The following is a 19,611-nucleotide window of genomic DNA, read 5'->3' as shown; positions in this document are numbered from 1 at the left end:
TGTTGGTTGGTTTGTCACAAAAGCTAATGAATGGATTTCCCATAATTTGGCAGAGGCATGTGCTCTACTGAGTGCCCTCCTAGTTTGAGTATGACAATTATATGAATTATGTACTGTAGCCTGAAGTCACCACATCTCAATTCACCTGAACACTTATTAGAGACCTTGGAGCGTCATGTCAAAACCATTTATGTAGCGTTTTCCTTTTTTTAAATTTGTCCCTCATCTGTACATGCAAAGGATGAAACATTGCAGAGGTTCCATTGTTGTAGTTACTTCTAGTAAACATCTATTTCTATTTTCTATGGAGGCTTTGTGTACCATTTGTGTGGGTTACAGGATTATTTCATAGAAGTAGTTCTTGAATATTCTAACAGACAAACATAACCCTCTTAGCTGAGGTAGTAATGTTCCAATCATCACAGAGAAATCTTTCATCTATTTTGTAAGTGCTTTATTTCTCATAGAGACAAATTTAAGGCAGATGCTAAATGCTCTCATGTACACAAACAATGATAAATACACATAGAAATAAGACTTAAATAAAAATCTAGTGAGGCAGACTGAGGCCTACTTTAAAGTGTTCCACTCAAAAATCTTCTGACAACAAATCCATTTCTTCGGAGCTCTTCATGTGACGACTTCACAGCAATGGTGTTTCCACAGACAGCAGGATGTGAAATGAGCAATAATGACAAATTACTCACATCAAATACAGTATGTACTGTACAATACAATACAGTATACATGATTGTCTGTTTTGGTTACAACTGAGTGACTGTTTGGCTTGCTTCTATTACACAAAGCTGTATCAGCCTTGTGTCCATATTAAAAGTCAAGTGTCCAACTACGTTTTTTTCTTGCTTTCGTGCTTATGTTTCAGGCCTCACATGCTCTGGTTTGAGGTAGACATAGATGGACCAGGGGTCCATCCACCTGCTGGGGTCATGGTCCTCCATCTGCTCCTCTGTCTCCTCTTCTTCACTGGACCCGTCCACTTCATCTTCATCTGAGCCCGTCTTCCCAATGCTGTTTCCCCTCACGCAAGACATCTCTTCGGCCTCTGCCTCTGTCCTCGAAAGACTTGAGTGACACGTGGAGCAGACCCTCAACCATTTAGTTGGATGAATGTGTCTAATTACCGCTCGCTTCTTGGAGCATGCACCGCAGACCACAAAGCCACATTTCCGGCAGTGGTGTCGACGCTGGGTCACAGAGAACTTGTCTGAGCAGCGCATGCAGATGGCTGAGGCCTGGTCAGGGATCCAGGTAACAGCGAAGGTAGACCCAGGCCTGCGACCACTGCTTTGCAGAAGTCTGGACTGGCAGTCCTCCACATGCTCGATCCAGGCTTGCTTCTCCTCGTATGAAGATGCTGCTACATAGAAGGACTTGCGTGGTGTGCGGATCAACCATTGGTTCTTCATACTTGCGCTGTCCTCCAAGTTCTCCAGCTGGATGTCTTCTGAAATAATCAAAAAATGGTATGTTAATACAAGGCAACAAAGGTAACAACATTATGGAAACAGGTACATCCACCATAGGATGTGACAGTTTGTCATTGTAACCACAGTGCTTGCAGACTATACAAAGTCATTTGAACTATGGCACTGTAGCTGCAGGCAAAGGCAGGGATGTAATCAGAGCGTCTGCCCACAGCCATCCAACCAAGCTGCTTGCAGGATGAGCCTGTTGCCTTTTGACTGTTTTTTCTGGCAGACTGTTTTTACCATTTGTTCTTATTCCTGTTCTCTAACCTTTTCACCTTAGTTGTAAAAGCATTTCAAACCATAAGAATTATGAAACTATGAAACAACTGAGTCTGATTTCCCCCTTCAGGAGAGTATTTATCTAGCTGGATCAAGTGTTCTGGGTAAACAGATGACTTGCTCACCTAGAGGGATGATCTGCTGTTTTTTGTGCCACCGTCCATTTAGAATGATGCTGCCGTACACCAGCACATCGTTGAAGAGGAAGAAGACTTTAGGTTGTAACCCCCTGCGGCTCTGCTTCATCAGCCGTCCCTCTCCGATAAGAACCCGACCCGGCTGGAACAGGGGCTTCCCAGATGGCCCAAATGAGTTCTCGACATTGTGGATCCGCTCCCAGTTCTGCTGAGAAAATTCTAGCTGGTCCACCATGGCGTCCTTTAATCTACGTCACAAGTTAACAAGTTTTCAGTGCAGCAGTGTTTTTGTCAATAGTCCCAAGCTTCTGTCGTTATGAGAAGTTGTTATGTGTTCGTCTTGTGACTGATGAGAAAGGCAGCAGAGCAGAAGCTCTTAAAGCCATAGTACTTGGTGACGTAATGGGGTTTTCCAAAGTAAGTTCTGCTTTAAGACGAACACAGAGAAAAAGAGGCGGTAGCAACATTTGAATTCAGAGAAGGTGACACAAGAAATTCTTAACGAGGAAATTCACAGATCATCAACATTCTTGTGACAGATTTTCCCTGTGCAGCTACGCACGTACACTTCACTTCTAATGTGCAGCTACACATACTGAAAGTTACATCTATTGATTGAGTCTATCAGTCAGTGCATTTGATTGTCAGGAGGGACATCAGGAAGAAATATTCAGACATAGATCTGTGTATCTGAGAGGGTCATCTGATAAATTTTACTCTCATTGGCAACCATTAATTAGTTATTTAGATCGGATTCCTCCCAGTAGTGCTAGGTTCTGACCCTGTCTGCTGTCTTGCTGACTATTTGTTGTGTTGCTGCCTGTCTGTCGTCCGTCCTGTCCCCCGCCTTCATCCTATGCACATGTATGGAGGTGGGTGCCATAAAAGGTGGTGTACCAGTAGTCCTGGCCTTTATAGTAATTTATGCTCATTCATCTATTTTTTTTATTCTAAGACTATTCTACTTGTTATATTGTACACTTGTTTTATGTTTATTTATGTGAATGCATGTTCTCTTTTACTTATTAAGTTACTTCCTGTCATTTATTTACCTATTTATTTAAGTTTATCTTTATTTATGCATTTATTTATTTATTCATTGTATTATTATTTTCCTGCTTTCTATACCAACAACTAAGTTGTCCTTTGTTGAAGGGGTCTGTGGGAGGGTTGGCAGAAGGACCATGGGGTCCCGAGCCGGGATAGAAAAATGAAAAAGAAAAAAAACTGAGAATGCCTTATGTTCCATGCCCTACCCTTGTTTTGTACACTGTCCTGCTGCATTTCCTTCAATAAAATATGGCAAAAAAAAAAAAAAAAAAGGATTGTGTATCTTTACTTAATCATATACATCTCATCTCATTAAGTGATTATTTTTATCTCAGGTAATTATATATATATATAACTCATAAACTAATAGTCTTTATACTATGTTCATATATATTAACTCTCTAATTAACCAATTTTCATATATCCTATATGTATATGAACTCATTAAATAATTTATTAGTGTGATCTTTCATACATACACAGTATGAGCACGCCTAAATACACACCTTTCCTGCTCATTGATGAATTTGTATTTCGCCTTGCACTTCATCACCAACTATCCATTTAATTAAAAAAAGATGCATTCCACACTGTCTGAACATCTGAGCAACAAAGACAAAGTCTTTTTTTCTCACAGTTTTCATTGTGTGTCCAAATATTTGGACACACAATGAAAACTGTGAGAAAAAAAGAATCCACTACACCCAAATACTTTTCCACTGTGACCAGAAACTATAAATAGAGTGAAACTGTCCCGACAAGAGTTCATCTTCACAAACACGTGCAGTGTTGTCAGACTGGTCGAGCAGGCATTCATTGCAGTGTCTAGAACCCTCGAACACTGAAACATTTACATGCTTCCAATACGGATTCTTTCTAGTTTAAATGCAGTTTTTTTCTTTTGGTTTTGATTTGTTTTTTACATGTATCCATGTAAATTATTTATTTGCAATACGTAGTTTAATACTTACAGAACACTCAACTAGTATAGTTTTTTATTTATGTGCTTTATAACATATTTATTACACCTATTTTCCTCATACGTGTGTACATTACAGGCCTGTCTATTATTTACCTGTCTTTGTCAGCTTCCTTGTTCTTAACTGTCTTAACTCTGGACATTCTGCTGCTATGCTTAATTTATTTCTTCCTTCCAGTAGCTGGCTTTGTGGATCAACGACAAACAGGTGTATGCTTTTATTTACAAAAAATAATGAAGTTGATAAGGGTAAAACATTAAACAATCTTGTCTTTGTACAATTCAATATACAGAATTAAAAATGATTGGCAAATTATTGCATCCTGTTTCATTTGTGTTCTAACTTTCTGGAATCCTGATGCTGCACCTGTGTTTTTCCTGCTGTAGAACGTATGTAGCAAAATGTCTGCTGTGAAAAAGTCCTTAATCTTGGTAAGTGCATTAATTTGCATTGAACAGAATGATTTGAGTAAAGTGCTTAAGTAAATGTACTTAGTTACCTTACATCACTGCTATTGTACTAGGAAATAGAGCTCAAATATTCCCTCATATGAATCCTGTACATTTACAAACATTGTTGAATCATGTCCCCATCCTGTCTGAGAGCAGACATTTTATCCATCTGGCTGCTAACATCTGCTATTTTTTTTTTATTCTTAATTGTACTCTATCAGTGAAATGGCTCCCATTGACAAGGGCTACATGAAATAATTCAATAAAATCTTCGGTTCCCATTTCATTACTCCACTATGAGCAAACCTCTGAAAAAGACATACCATTGAGAACAGTTTACTGAGAGTTAGAGATCCTCAGGGATGAGTACTGACTGAAACTTAGGAGCCGATATGATGACTAAGGTTGTATGATGCTATCAAAACAATACACTTTGTGATCTTCTCGGAGGAATACAGTATTAGTATTATGAGAAATAGAACATAATGGAACATAAGAAATGTTTCTTTAATTTAATAAAATAAACAAATTCATAAATGAAGTAGCCATTCAAAAAGCCTGAGCAGGAAAAAGTTTAGAATCATCAAAAAGCTTTGATTCCATTTTAATCTGGAAACACCTGATCAAAAACTACAAATATGACCAGGAACTCAATAGCAACTTTTTCTACAGAAATATTTAGGTCCGTTTGCAAAAAGTTCTTATTTTCAATACCTAGCTCTTTAGCTTCGGAATGGAACGAGTGGTAAATCTTCAGCATTCTCACAGAGAGGATACATTGACTGAGGATGTAAGCAGAGACAGCATTTTCATAACAGTCTTCATGTACAGGCAGCAACTATACGATAGTCTTGGTGGTGAACCTCTGGACATTCCTGATTCTAAAAAGACTGGCCAAGAGAAAGCAGCAGAGGCAAAGATAACTCTAACAGAGTTATTTACTCAGACTTGAAAAATCTCTTTAAACAGAGACACAAAAGACATTATACAACCATTTTCAATGGCTGTTTAGTACTCCCTGTGACATTCTGATCCAGGGCAAGAAGAGTTGGTGGAGTCCAATTTCAAAATAAAGTGAGACCTGTGAAAGTGGTCCACATGCAATGAGGTAAAAAACTGAAGCTGAATTAAAAATTTTCAAATGACGTTTTATGGTCTCACACAGTAAATGGCCACAGAGCATCTGCTACACACTGCTATAACATTGTTGTTGCAGTTCCTGCTGACTGCCCATAGAGGGCAGTGAAAGTCTGAGCATGTGATATCTCATTGAGGCACACTGGATCCTCAAGTGACAGTCAGCACAGTTACAAGTCGATGGTTCCTCTCACTTTAAACTTCTTGGCAGAGCGTTCACTGGCTCGCTGCTCAAACTTGCTTCCATAGATGTGGGAAACAAAGCCGTTGATCTCCACTGCAAACACACTGTTCAGCTTTGGGATCACTGTCACACAACAAGTGGAGGGTGAGAAAAAACAAAGGAACAAATGCGTTAACCTGTGAAAAGTGAAAATTTTCATTACACTGCTATCAAACTGGCGCTTAGAGTGTCCACGACTAGAAGGTTTCACTATAACTTGGTTGCAATAGCACAATATTATTCTGGGAACCAGACGAATCTCCAAGCTCATGTTTTATTTGCTCTGGCAGATGTGACTGGTACCCTGCCCATTTAAAATAATCTCCATCCATCTTTTCTTTTTGTCAGGCCAATCACATCCGTTTTTTTTGATAATGGGCAGATTTGTTACGAAACAACCAAGATGGCTGAAAGAGGGAGGTTGGGCATCAGAGAAAAAGAAAATATTCACACGTAACTTTATTTCAACCAAACAGAGAAGGTGATTGCTGGAACAGTACAAAGTCTGACCAACAGGGTTTGTGTGTTTTATTTTGTTTCTGTCGAGTTTGAAAAAAATGCGTTTCACAATTATCTGAGGTAAAATTACTGTTTTTGTCAATGTAGTCTGGTGTCTTTGAGGAGAGCAAGCCAATGTCTGTTTCTGGTTAAAGAAAAATCATCTTACTCTTCATAAAGAAACTATCTCTGTACAGATCTTTTATAAAATGTTGCCTCTTTTAGTGGACATACTTTGGCATTTTGGTCTTCACCCATTGATAAGACCCTTTGGAAATTGAAAAAAATAAAGAAATATTTTCACATTTAATTTGGTGAAAAGGGTTTATTGCAACCAAATCACGTTGAATTTCTTTATATATTATTTTCAGATATCATTATATTGTGCTAAAAGTATGTAAAATAATCAAACTGATCAATCAATGCAAAGAATGGACCTTTTTCACTGCAGATAATTTGAATGGTCATAGCAGGAGAGTCAGAGTACCCTGGGACTAGCTTACCTAAATGAAATGCAGTTGTTTTAATGTTATCAGCTACACATGGACTTTTCCTGCCAAAGCCAACATATCTGAAAACAGTCTATTGTGTTCTACTGTTATGGATGTCTTTACAAATGGAAAAACTAAATTCAGGCTGAATAAAATTAAACCAATATTGTTGGCTTGTATTACAACTCGGTCAGAATCCTCTGTTTGAACAATACCACTTATGTTAAACCATGCTGCTCAAGGTTTAATACAGGTGGAAGGTGAGTTTCAGTGAGTGATACACGTCCATCTGTCTCACCTTTCAGTTTGTCTTCTTTGGTGATGATCTTGAAGACATGTTTGAACTCTTGGACTAGAATCCCTGTAATCCCTACATATGATGGGCATTTAGACCGGACCACTGTGAAAGAGAAAAGAAAAGAAAGTATGAGTACAACACTGCAGTAGCCTGCATCTGTGCCAATAGAAATGCATTCAGTTGATGGTCTTTGAGCAGTCAGGAGTTGTGATATTCAACTCATATCAAAAGCAGACGGTCATTAAAAAAATAAGTTATTGTTGTAAGCTCAAAATTATTAGTATAAATATGACAATAATAAAAGTTATTATACAGACTACTGTTGATGACTTGACCAGCGATATGACCTCATAGTCCACAGAGTAATAGCTGTACGGCAAGAGTTGGTCTATTAACACACATATTAATTAAGGGGAAATATTTTATTATAATTTTAGTAAAGCATTTGCAAAATCAGAATGTGTTCAGTGACTGAACTGTAAAATGTACAGAAACACAAACGACTTTATAGTAAAACATTAGTCCACTAATCCATAGACAAAGACGTGACGACAACAAAACACAGACTAATGTACAGTGATGAGACATTAAAAGAACAAAGACATTCAGGGACTTGGATCAGGTAGATGTAAATAGGGCTGTGCTCAGCAATGCAATGGAGCCTGAAAGGAGAGAGCTGAGACATAACTGTGCCTGCATCATTCAGAGCTGAGGATATTGAGGGTAACCTGAAACATACTGGTAAATCTAAGTTTGAATTTAGTATTGTTGGAAAGCTTGTTATGCCTGATGAGGCTGTAAGGGAAGGAGGAGACATTGCGTCTGAGGAGGATGAAGAGGGAAGTGTATGTAAACTTCTGACCACAACTGTATGTGTGTGTGTGTGTGTGTGTGGTCACCTAAAGAGGGATACATATGTGAAAACACAATAAAAAAACAGCAGTGACACTATTTCTCAAAGATTCCCAGTGTGTGTTTCTTGCCAGATGAGCATCTGACAAAGTAAATAGCACATAAGCTGAAAAGATCACTGCAGATTGCAAGCTGGCTGCGGAGCTCCGCTCCAGGGTAGTCAGAAGGAGGACAGTTGCTTAGCACCAGTTAAAGCACAACCACAGGCACATCACACACACCACTAGGTGTGAAAAGGTTGAGCGACAGCAGTAACTGTAGCTCAGGAGGTAGAGTGGTAATCCAGTAATCAGAAGATTGCTGATCCCTAGCTCTCCTGGCTGCATGTATGCAATATCCTTGAGCAAGATACTCAACCCCAAAATGCTCCTGCCATCAGCGTGTGAATGTGATAAGTGTTGTAAAGCTGTCAGTAGACTGGAAAAGCGCTAGAGAAATGCAAGTCCATTTACCATTTTGTGTTTTATTGCTCTCTAAATATACATGTCTTTAGTATATGGCTATTCTGGTTGCTATTTTTTTTTGGCTGGAATTCTGAAACATTAACTGCCAAATTGGCTGTCAGAAAATAGTCTACAGTAAATCTGTGATACTCTTGTTATCGTGGGCAGCGTACTGTAAACCATATCGTGAGTTACTCTGTGACTCCCACCCCTCCTGACAAGTTTGTTCAAAACAATTACATAAGTAGGCCTACATTTAAAAGGAGAGACTGCATCACAATAAGTGTTTTCAGGAATGAATACCATTACATCTTTCTCTCCATGTTTCTCTGCATGTGTGTCTCATATGTGTGAATGTCTGTAGACGGGAAAAGTACAGCAAGGGCATTTTGTCCACTTTTTAAATCAAACACGGGTGGTGTAATTCTCTTAGATGGATAAAAAACAAAATTTTAACAATGCTAAAATTGGTCATCTTGTATACCTGTGTGACCATTAATTTACCTGGGAGGCCCACCCAACTAAAGGCTATGTTTAAGAAACACTGCAGTTTATAACTTGTTCACACCTTCTGCTAGTTTTGATAGATTTTCATAATCACTTAAACATGAACATTTCAACACATGAAATAAACACATTATCCCCCAATCTGGCAAAAAGAGAAGGATTTAAGAAAAGGATTTAAATAAAATCACAGTAGTGTATAACTTACATAAAGTTCCATATTAATCAGAGTTCAAAATCATGAGTTTCCACAAAGTCTATGTAAAGGGCTCCATAAGTGAGCAAAGCTCTTCTCATTCTTTTTTACAATATATGTTAGTCTCTCCAAAGCTAGACAGGCCATCAGTTCCCTTGTCCACATTCCAATAGAGGGTGTGTCCATACTTCTCCATAACAATGCAATTATCCTCCTGGCTTGTAAAAGTCGATAAGCAGCGACTGTTGATGAGTCACAACAAAGTCTTCAGGGTATATTCCCAATATACAGAGTTTGGCTTGCAAAGGAACTTCCCTTCTAACTGTGAGGCCGATACATCCTATCACACTCTTCCAGAACTGTTGTATCTCTGTACACTCCCATAAACAATGAATTAATGTACCCTTTTCCTTTCTGCACTTCACACAAATATCAGGGACATTAGGAAATATGTGGTTAATCTACTAGGCGTGAGATAGGTACGCATCAACCATTTATATTGTAATAAAAAACAAGCCGTTTCCCAATCAGCTTCCTGAATGTTGTCTTTTATGTCAATTTTCCATGCCTCCAGCTTTTTGGAAGATGATTCCTTTGAGTATGTTAACATTCATTCGTAAAACAATGAAAATTGTCCTCTCCCGTCCATATGGGATAAGGTTAATTCCTCAATCTTAGACAATGGAGGTACAGATAACGATTGCTGATGCACGGATAAGATGAAATGTTTCAGGTGTAAGTATTTAAAGAAATGTTGTCTTGGAATACCATCTCTCTCACACAGCTGATTATATGACATCAAATTGTCTTCTGCATATAAGTCTGAAATTTTCTTAACACCTTTGTTAAACCACATCTTAAATCCACCATCTGCTCTCCCCGGTACAAAACAATTATTACCCCATATAGGGGAAAACTGTGATAGTGCTGGTGTGTCTCCAACATGTTGGTGTGCAGAGTACCACACTGAGATGGTGTTTCAAAGAAAGGGATTCTTAGTCTGTGTAACTAGTTTTTTGACACTTGTTGAGTATAAATAAAGCTTGAGAGGAAGCCCTGATGTTGATGCCTGCTCTATAGTCACCCAAGCTGGAAGGGGAAAATAATTGAAAAATAATACATTGCTGACCTAAGCTGGGTGGCCCAGTAATACAATTTTAAATTGAGGAGCTGAAGCCCTCCTCTTTCATATGGTAAATATAGTAGCCTTAGCTGTAGTCTGGCCTTTTTTTATTCCAGATAAATTCATTCAACAAATCATTAATGCTGTGAAAAAAGGTGCTGGGTAATGGAAGCGGAAGTGACTGGAAAAGATCCAAATTTTCGGGAAGACTAGCATTTTAATTATGTTTATATGACCAATCATAGATATAGGCATTTGGATCCATCGGTTTAGCATCTCCCTCACTCTGTCCACCAATATACAGTGGGTACTAGTTTCAAATGGAGGTTTCCCTCGCGGAAAGCGTGATTCACGCGTTGCGTGAAATTGTAGGTCACATTGTAGCCACTAGGTGGAAGCATCGTACTGAAATGCAGCTCAAAAGATTTTGGGATAATTCCACGTTTGACCACAACGTAGCTGCAATGGAGAGTGGCGCTGTTCATAGGCCATAGGCTACTTCATTTGCAGCTGTGGTCGAGAGAGCTAGAGAGTGAATGGAGAGAGGGACCGCTACCACTGTAGTACCCATATACTGTATACTTATACATATACATATACACACACACACACACACACACACACATATACATATATATATATGTATACGTCTTCCTCTGCTGCGGTCACTCGGCCCTCTGCTTCTTCGATGCGTTTAGTATGTTCCGACAAGTCCTGTTTAACTTCAGCCACCTTGCCCTCTAGCGCTGTTATCGCGTTGGTCACATCTCCAAGACGGTTGTTAATGCAGTCTAGTTTTAGTCTAAACTCAGAGCAGAGCGACTTTAGCTCTGTTAGCACATCTGCTATGTCGGCCATCTTGCTGGTGTCCGCACCTTCAGGTGTCGAGGCCCTCTTCGAGTTGTGAGCGGTCGATTTACGAGCTCGGGTAAAAATGTCGCACTCCTTTGTTGTATGAGATTTTGACATAATTGACCTGAAGTGGAAAATATTAATTCACAGCCACTATCCAGGGAATAAAAGGATTTTTGTGCACGGTTGACTGGAGCCCCTCTTCTAAGCTGCCATCTTTGTCGGGTCACGTGACCACCCCGCGAGTCAACACATTTAACAAAAGTTTAACTCAACTCAACTGTTGACTTTTCATTTCTATTCCCTCCGTGCACAAGATGGCACCACTAACGTTCAAAATCTGTATGGTGGGCATTACTATTTCCGGTTTAGGCTACTACTATTTCCGATTGTTGATTGTTGTTGAAGATCGAGTGGTAAGCTAACAGTGAGTGTACGAAAAAATTTTAACGATAAAGAAGCACCACCTTACTTACATTGCACTGTTCCTCGATGCGCCGTTTCATCGAGGTATAATTCTGAAGTAAGTTTACATTTACATTTAGGGCATTTAGCAGACGCTTTTGTCCAGAGCGACTTACAATAAGTTGTCACAAGACAAATGTACTTATTCCATTGTTTAGTTTCCATCGTTTCCCCCGTGATCCTGAGGTGCAAGCTCGGTGGCTAGTCAAGATTAGAAGAGATGATTTCACTCCCACTGATAACACTTGGGTCTGTAGTCGGCATTTCAAGGAAGATGATTTAATTGCAACGGCTGGGGGACGTAGACAACTTAAAAAAGGAACAGTACCCTGCCTTTATGAATAGATATGCTACACCAGCACCGAGGCGCAATGTGTGGGAGTGCCGCCCAAAATGCCCCTCTCCCTTGCCGGACTACGCATCAGACTCTGATTGCGAGATGAAAGTACCACCGGACCACGACTACTGTGTAACTCCATCAACATCAGTGATGGCATCAGAATTGGCAGAGGAGAATGAAATTTTAGAGGTGATGGTTTAGGAGCAGCAACAGCAAATCGAAACTCTGCAGCCACAGTCACGATTCATTCTGGAACGCCTTGCATGGTCCCTTCATCCAATTAATGTATGATATTGTTAATATTAACCCCAACATAATTGTTTCAATTTTAGATTTGCGTCTTACCGGCACTTCCAGGCCTTTTGGCAACCTGTGGAGCCAGCTGTGAACACCAAGATGGTGCAGATAACCAGTGCCAGTGCAGCCTCAACTCAACACAGATCCGCAGTAAGCTATGTTATCAGGGTCTCATAGATGCATGCATATTTACTAAACTAAATATTACTTTAGTCTAAAAGGTTAGCCTATTGGTGCTCAATCTTAACTGCAATTTGAACTAATGCAAACGTAATCACAAAGGCTGCAATTAGTCATCTAACTAGGCCCCACGCCATTTCAGTTCCATCTTTAACTATGTTATGTAGGTGCTAGATATACTGTTATATACACAGTAAAATATAATTGTACATATGCAATATCTAGGCTAATCTTTTTTCATTTTCTGTTGTATATCTTTACCAGAAACTTGCACCCATAGACGAGTTGCTTGTTTTTAAATGCACCTCTCTGTGGGTCTGCCTCTCTGTGATCTCGCCAACCATTTTGGTATCCACCACACCACAGTCAGCAGAATTTTAACCACCTGGATGCACTGTATGCACCACCTTCTTGGTTCCATCCGTCTGTGGCTACCAAAGGAAGCCATAAAAGCTCACTTAACACCAGAGATTTCCCCCTACGCAGATACTCTTGTTCTGCAAAGTGAGGTGTTCTCCAATTACAATTTGCACACTACTTTCAAGGCCATGATTGGCATCGCCCCCCCATGGTCCCATCACCTATGTTTCTCCACTGTATCCGGGCTATACGAGCGCTAGGGAAATTTTTAAAATGTCAGGGATTACAAAATTCCTCACAGCTGACATGGCCATTATGGTGGACAAGGGGTTTCATGTGGACACTCTTGTACCCTGCAAAGTTTATCGATCTGCTTTTCTGTCAAAGAGTACTCAAATGAGTAGACAAAATGTTGAACAAACACAATCCATCGCCCCTTTAACTTACCTTTGTAATTTTCGATGAACGATGAAACATAGAATTTAAAACCCTTCCGGCGATTCCATCTACAGCTACTGTCGTTGTTGACACCGGAAGTGCCACCGCCCACCAAACAAAACTGACAATCGTAGAACGTTCATAAACGCAACGAGCCAAGATAAAAATGCATTGGTCTAACAATAAAGTTGTTCTATAAACTGCAAGTTTTTCTTTTGACCTTTTTAGACTTTTTTTTCTCCAGAAGGTGAAGTTGTGATAGCTAGTGTTACTGATTAAAGTCATTATCATGTTCATTTTAGAGAAAAATAAAAAATCTACCTGTGATAATGGCACCATGGAAGTCTGCTTTCAGAAGCTTCTGCTGAATAAATTGTGGACTGCTGTAAAGACACAACATGACATATGAGACTCAATATACAGTAAAAGTAAAGCGGGCAGTGAGCAACTAATGACGAATGTCAGGATTCAAATCTGTAGAGCTACAAACTGATTTACCTTGTTGATTTCAATCCACTGCACAGGTCAGTAATGTATTGTCTCCAGAGTTCGTGCAGAGGTAGGAACAGCTTGTATCTACAATGATAATGATAGAAACAGTGATGCTGAGGGCGTAGACAACAAAACAACTAGGAAAATGGGAAATGTATTACAATCAATTTGACAAGAATATTTTGCTGCAGTCATGTACAAGTTTTGTCAACATGGGGGTGCAGATTCCTGACCAACCTCTGGTGCTCAGGCTTGATCTGGAAGATCTTCATCACTCTCTTCTGCCGAGCGTTCAGTCCTTTGGCCTTCTTGCTGTTCCTCTTCGGCTTGTCCTTCTTAGGCCTGGAGTAGCCCAGGATCACAGCCTTGTGACTCAACATGCTCTGCAGTTTATGTTGTGATTGCTGCTGAGTGCTGTTTTTCAGGAACGCCTTGGTAAAAGCCTGTGCTTTAGAGTTGATCTGAGACTGGAAATGAGGAAATTACACCATTTACAATTTACATTGATTGTGTGAAACGTCTTGTTTTTATCTTTTTTCACAACATGTCCAGTCTGTATATTTTTAAGGTCAAAATAATAATTATGAGAGGAAAAAATGATAGCAGTACATGATCAGTGCTGATTTTCTTATTGGCAATTTGTGTTGTGAGGAGTTGTGACAAATATAGGGACTGAGGCAGGATAATTTACAGTTAAACTTAACTTTAGTATCAAACATCAACCTTCAATTTTATTAGTAATTTTACTAGACTAAATTATTGTTGCCGTTACCCTGAATCTAATAGTATTTATTATTACAATTTATTTGTTTGTTATTTGTTTGTCGTTTAGAGCCTAACCAGGGATAGGGGCTGCAGATTAGCTTCAGCTAGACAATATATACATTGCATTACTTCTGCCTGTGTAACAATCAATCAATACAATCAGTATTTGTCCCAGTTAAACTAACAATTAAATACATTACTACAATAACTAAGTAAAAACGATAAATAACTGCCAACGTATTGGTAAATAATACTAATCTGCTACAGCCTTTCATAATATATACCTGCTGATTATTTATAGATTAATTCATTTTAAATTAATCTAGTGACTGTTTTGTCTATAAGCTGTTAAGAAAGAGTAAAAAATGCCTGTTATGAGTAAAACGTCTTGGAACTGACCAACAGTCCAAAACCCAAAGCCAAAAGATATTCACTTCTGCTAAAAAAAAAAAAGACAGATTATAAAACTAGTTGTAGATTAATATGCTGTTTTAGCTCTAGATATCATGTGACTTTATTTTCTGCAGGAAATCTTGGCATCAATTGTACAACAATAGTGGAAATGACATTGAGAGATAACTTCAGTGCTTTTCACACTGCATATACTTCAGGCTAAGAATAGCACTGGGTTAATTTAGCCCCTTTTTGCACAGATTGTTAACCCAGGGTTAACCTAAACCCAGGGCTCTGGAGCACACTTTGGAATGTGCCAGTCTGAACGCTTTCTTAGCCTGCGGCTAACAGCTCCCTTCACCTGGGACCAGAGTGGGATTAACAGTTATACTGACAGTACACAGATCATCAACTGTATCTGTTTACCTCAACACCAAGAACATCCACCAGATCACGAGGAATTGTGGCCCGAACAAGTGCTTCTGTTGAAGGGAAAAACAAAACTGGAATTACTCAAAACCTGATCAACTTATGCAGGAGTGGTCAGAGGACCAGTGTAGTCCCAGCACCCATCCACAGAGCCACATAACAAACAAGAACAAAACAACACTGATCAATGCTGCCGGAAGTGGGAGAAATGAACTGAATACATAAAAACGACAGGACGAAGACCATCACATTGACACTAAAAAAGGATCATACTGTAAAGCATGGTGATCCAACATGTTCTTTTCCAGATTTTTGTTTTTTATTTGTTCCCCCCCAACCCCCGCCCCCTTGTATATTGTTTATACACTGCTAAAGAAAAACAATAAAAAGAAAGTATCAAAAAAAAGAACAAAACAACACTGAAGTCTAAGTTTTATCAATTACTTTTATCTTAGAAATACTCCTACTGCATTCAAGCAGGAAGCACATTCTGGCTGCAACTAACAACTTTTTGTTATTTATTATTAATTAGAACATTACCTCTACTAAAGAGGTTTTCCCCTATGTCTGCTGGTTGGTTTGTCAGCAAGATTACACAAAAACTACTGAATGGATTTCCAAGAAATTTCCACAAAATGGAAAACAATCCATTAAAAGGACGATACGTGAATTTTTCCTCACTTTCTTTTACATTGTAAGATGTTTTTTGACATTTAATTTCTCAGGGAATAATGCACAAATCTTGATGAAGAATCAGGCGCAATTAGGTGACCGATATCTATGAATTAGTATAGTTTGATGTGCATCCAAATAAAAATCTGGAAAAAGTAGATTTATATATGTTTTTATTTGATATTGGATTAGGCTTGATTGAATTAAAGGGGACTGCTGGGCCTTGGCAGAGGCATGCAAGAGAGATCTGCACATTGGAGATGCAGGAGGCTGACAATGTCTGGCATATTTGCTTGTGAACTAACATTCAGCTGCCAGCTGTCTGAAAAAATAACAGTTTGGGGTCTTGTGATAGTTCATGTTACCATCTGATGCTACAAATTAGAAACCTCTTACGGAAGAGTTTTCTGAGACCTCTCATCCATTTTCTTATTTTTTTCAGAACTGAACGCTACATTACACACTGCAGAGTGTCTTGAGAACCCAGATAATGCCAAAGAAGCTGCCTAAGCAGGACTTTCATGGAACTTGTTGACTTTTTCATGCCGGTGTTATTGCATAACTGAAACACTGCAGCAGGAATAAGTCCATGCTCAGTCTACCGTTTCATTGTGCAAACAGGTTATAGACCATTTCATGAAAAGTACAGAAGACACTGAAAATGACGTAAATACCTTATTGTCAATGTGGGTCGGAAATAAAACTTTTTGTGCTGGCTGACAATGACAACCATCCACTAATTTCCTGATTTACAAAAGTTACTTGTTTTTGAAGGAACTTCCCTGTGACATTGATGAATGAGGATCCCACTTGTACTATGTTAACCTTTCCACATTCTTAAACTTACATAAGAGAGCTTTAAGTGCTCCCAGGGTATTATTAAATGGTTTTGAAGTATAGCCTTGGGGGTATTTAATTAAAAACACCACAGGCTTTTACTATTTAAATCTACAACAAGGAACTTTCATTTTCTTTTTTGATTCTGGTGGCCCAAAGTAAAGTTTGATGTAGTGCTGTACCACCAGACTACAGAGCAGCTTCTTTCCTCAGGCTGTGTGACTCCTCAATTCATCCTCAGCACTCCACCATTAAAATAGTTTGAATGACTTATGACTTCTCTGACCTTGATGAGTCGGAATTTGAGGTTTTTTTTTTTAAAAAAGAAAGAATTTGAGTAACTATAACTTTACAGAAAAAGCCAATCTTCTTGCTGATGGTATCGTTTGTCGTTATGTAGGTCATTAGAGGCATCAGTATTAAACTGAGACTGTTTCATAACCAGGTAAAAGTTCCTTGTAGTATGTTTAACGAAAGTACCTGTGTGAGCCTAAATGTCAAAGAGGAGACTGAAGAGAAGATAACTGGGTACTTATCTCCAACAGCTGTCATTGAGTAGACAAACCTGTCCGATGAGCTACTGCAGTGCTGCTCTATACACAGTCAGACTGGGAAAATACAGAGCCAGTTAGCCAGTTACCAACTGGTTACAGCAACAAATGTCTCAAGGAGCAGTCTCTGCAAGGCCCCCAGTTTACAAAACACAGGCATTTAGACCTGTAACTGTCGCCATATCTAAAAATGAAATTATTTTTGAAAATGAGTGATAGACTCCTTTCACTTTGCCAAGAGACCAGTTTGCCTTTAGTTTTTTTCCCCATGTCACTTTCATCATCAGAAAAACAAGGAACAGTAGAAGGCAGCAGATCATTTACCTCATCAGACTACATGCAGAAGATGGTAATACTTGTTTCATTATGCCTTAATAACATTCTGAATTTGAGACATCGTTTTTTTAAGGAGCTGATAATGGAAGTAGCTAAGGAGATAGACATCTCGTTTCTTTCTGATCTCTGGTAGTTGCACATGCTCAGTACCAATCAGGCAGCTGGCAAGGATCTGGCAGGGACATGGAAGTCACTGACAGTGTAATGGTGGTTACTTTACACATATCTTCGTTCAGTCTCTCTCTCAATCTCAGCGCAGACTGAATGATGTTTGAGGGCTGCTTGAACAGAAATGGATGGAACAGTGTTTACAAACCGGTGTCCTTAACATAAACATGCATCATAGCATTGTGACTGAAAAAGGGCGAAAATGAGTGTGTTCACCCAGGTGTTGTGTTTCCATCACAGCTGACTGGAGCTGGAGCCGATAAAGACCTGTGACTACTGCAGACTCATTTGACGGCAGTAAAAAGCCAGATATTACTGGGTCTAAGTGGGTTTCATCCAGTGTGAAAGGGGTATAATTCTGTTCAATTCTAGTCTTCTCACAAACATATTTGTAAAATATTAATGTACTGTATAATAAATTAAGTAAAATTAACTTTGCTTTGCCACGTTGCTAGAAAAGCATTAGGCAGGCACATGGGTTACACAACTCCATGTTGGAGTCATATTTGTTTCAGGGTTCAAGTTTGACAAACAAATCAATCATTTAGTAAAATTAAGCTTCAAGCAGCTCTGCATCATCTCCAAACTCAATGCAATTCACATTTTCAAGATCCTTGTTAAACACTCTTTTACTCATTAGCCTTTAACTAGTTTAGTTCTTTACCAGCCCAAGAAATTCCCCTGAGGTTTCCATAGAGCTGTGTTTTTCATTATTGGCTCTCTATGGCCATGAGCCTTTACTGCTACTGCGATTACTGCTGCTGTCATTAGTGCTGGGACAATATGGTGGCAAGAAATTATATATTGTTGCCGTTGTTGATTCTATCATTGGCTATAATAACAGTAATGATATCTGATTCTTGCAATTATCATTTCCTTTATCATCACTCTAATTTCGTTTTCGTTGTCCGTGTATGTTTCCTTCTTTTGTTTCCCTCTGTGGGCTGTAGAGGACGGTGGATCAACTGTGTTGTGTGTGAAGTGCTACTGACATAAAGTTGAGAGTGTGAGGTATACATTAATAACCCCTGGTGGTTCTGGGGTCAGGACACAAAAACTCAACCCACATCTTCCCACAGCTCACACACTGACAGCGTGATGAGCTGTGAGGACTAGAGGACACTAAAACACACGGAGTGTCTTATTCTGAGGGCAGACATCTCAATGCCTTTGTGCACTGTGTGACACGGGTCACATACTGTGAGCTGCCATCGACTATCTGCTCAGATTCATAGTACTATATACTCATTCTTACATCAGACAGTTCCAGATTTGGACTGAAATATATTCACGCTACGTTCTTGTGCAGCAGCAACCATTTTGTGAAGGTAATATGGCTCCATGTAGGATGAAATATGCACGTTTTAGAAACGGTTAGCAGACTATAGACAGGGACACACGTCGTTGAATTTTAAACGAGCTTTAACAGAAGTCACAGTACACTAATGTCGGGGTTAGGGTCATTGAAACAACCATTACGTTCTTTTCACCGTAACTTCGAAAATTAAACTCACCGTCCATGTTCACCTTCTGCCGACTTCCAGAAGAAAACGTGACTGAATTCAGTAAAACAGTTCAACACATTTGTTTTGAATGTTAACACGAGCAGGATCCAGTCACTTCCTCTCCCTCTTCGTCTTCTTCTTCCATCTTTTAGCAAACGGCATTTACATGCATTAGCGCCACCTTCCGAGCTGGAGTGTGCCTCCAGTGTGGCTTTTGTAAAAATGTAAATACATAGCAATACTGTATAAATAAATAAAATATATAAAATACTGAAAATAAATAAATAAAATACTGTAGCCTAGTTGTTCAGTCGAAGT

The 19,611-nt window shown here is 39.1% G+C and overlaps 2 protein-coding genes across 2 annotated transcripts; both read right to left on the bottom strand.

Annotated features, from left to right (window-relative positions):
- Nucleotides 1-439: 439 nt before the first annotated feature.
- On the bottom strand, nt 440-2,229 carry plekhf1 (pleckstrin homology domain containing, family F (with FYVE domain) member 1). The gene is made up of 2 exons (XM_084379417.1): nt 1,895-2,229; nt 440-1,465 (listed from the first exon to the last, which is right to left on the bottom strand). The coding sequence occupies exons 1-2, from the start codon at nt 2,139-2,141 to the stop codon at nt 873-875; spliced, it is 840 nt and encodes a 279-aa protein (XP_084235543.1). The 5' UTR covers nt 2,142-2,229; the 3' UTR covers nt 440-872.
- A 2,647-nt stretch (nt 2,230-4,876) lies between these two features.
- pop4 (POP4 homolog, ribonuclease P/MRP subunit) lies at nt 4,877-19,430 on the bottom strand. Its single transcript, XM_084356675.1, has 7 exons — nt 19,303-19,430; nt 15,222-15,277; nt 13,875-14,104; nt 13,644-13,721; nt 13,467-13,528; nt 7,036-7,137; nt 4,877-5,832 (listed from the first exon to the last, which is right to left on the bottom strand). The coding sequence occupies exons 1-7, from the start codon at nt 19,307-19,309 to the stop codon at nt 5,696-5,698; spliced, it is 672 nt and encodes a 223-aa protein (XP_084212801.1). The 5' UTR covers nt 19,310-19,430; the 3' UTR covers nt 4,877-5,695.
- Nucleotides 19,431-19,611: the final 181 nt, after the last annotated feature.

Source organism: Pagrus pagrus (assembly GCF_965226575.1).
Source record: "Pagrus pagrus genome assembly, chromosome: 1".
Lineage (NCBI taxonomy): Eukaryota > Metazoa > Chordata > Actinopteri > Spariformes > Sparidae > Pagrus > Pagrus pagrus.
The sequence above is the reverse complement of the archived record's forward strand: the minus strand, read 5'-3'. Positions and strand labels throughout refer to the sequence as shown.

What these genes read in the sequence shown, in the direction of transcription:
- plekhf1 (XM_084379417.1), bottom strand. Translation starts at nt 2,141, where the DNA reads ATGGTGGACCAGCTAGAATTTTCTCAGCAGAACTGGGAGCGGATCCAC. An exon ending in ACAGCAGATCATCCCTCTAG is followed by an intron (nt 1,466 to 1,894) that starts GTGAGCAAGTCA and finishes TGATTATTTCAG; the next exon opens with AAGACATCCAGCTGGAGAAC.
- pop4 (XM_084356675.1), bottom strand. An exon ending in TGGATGTTCTTGGTGTTGAG is followed by an intron (nt 14,105 to 15,221) that starts GTAAACAGATAC and finishes CCTCATTTCCAG; the next exon opens with TCTCAGATCAACTCTAAAGC. An exon ending in ATCAAGCCTGAGCACCAGAG is followed by an intron (nt 13,722 to 13,874) that starts GTTGGTCAGGAA and finishes TTATCATTGTAG; the next exon opens with ATACAAGCTGTTCCTACCTC.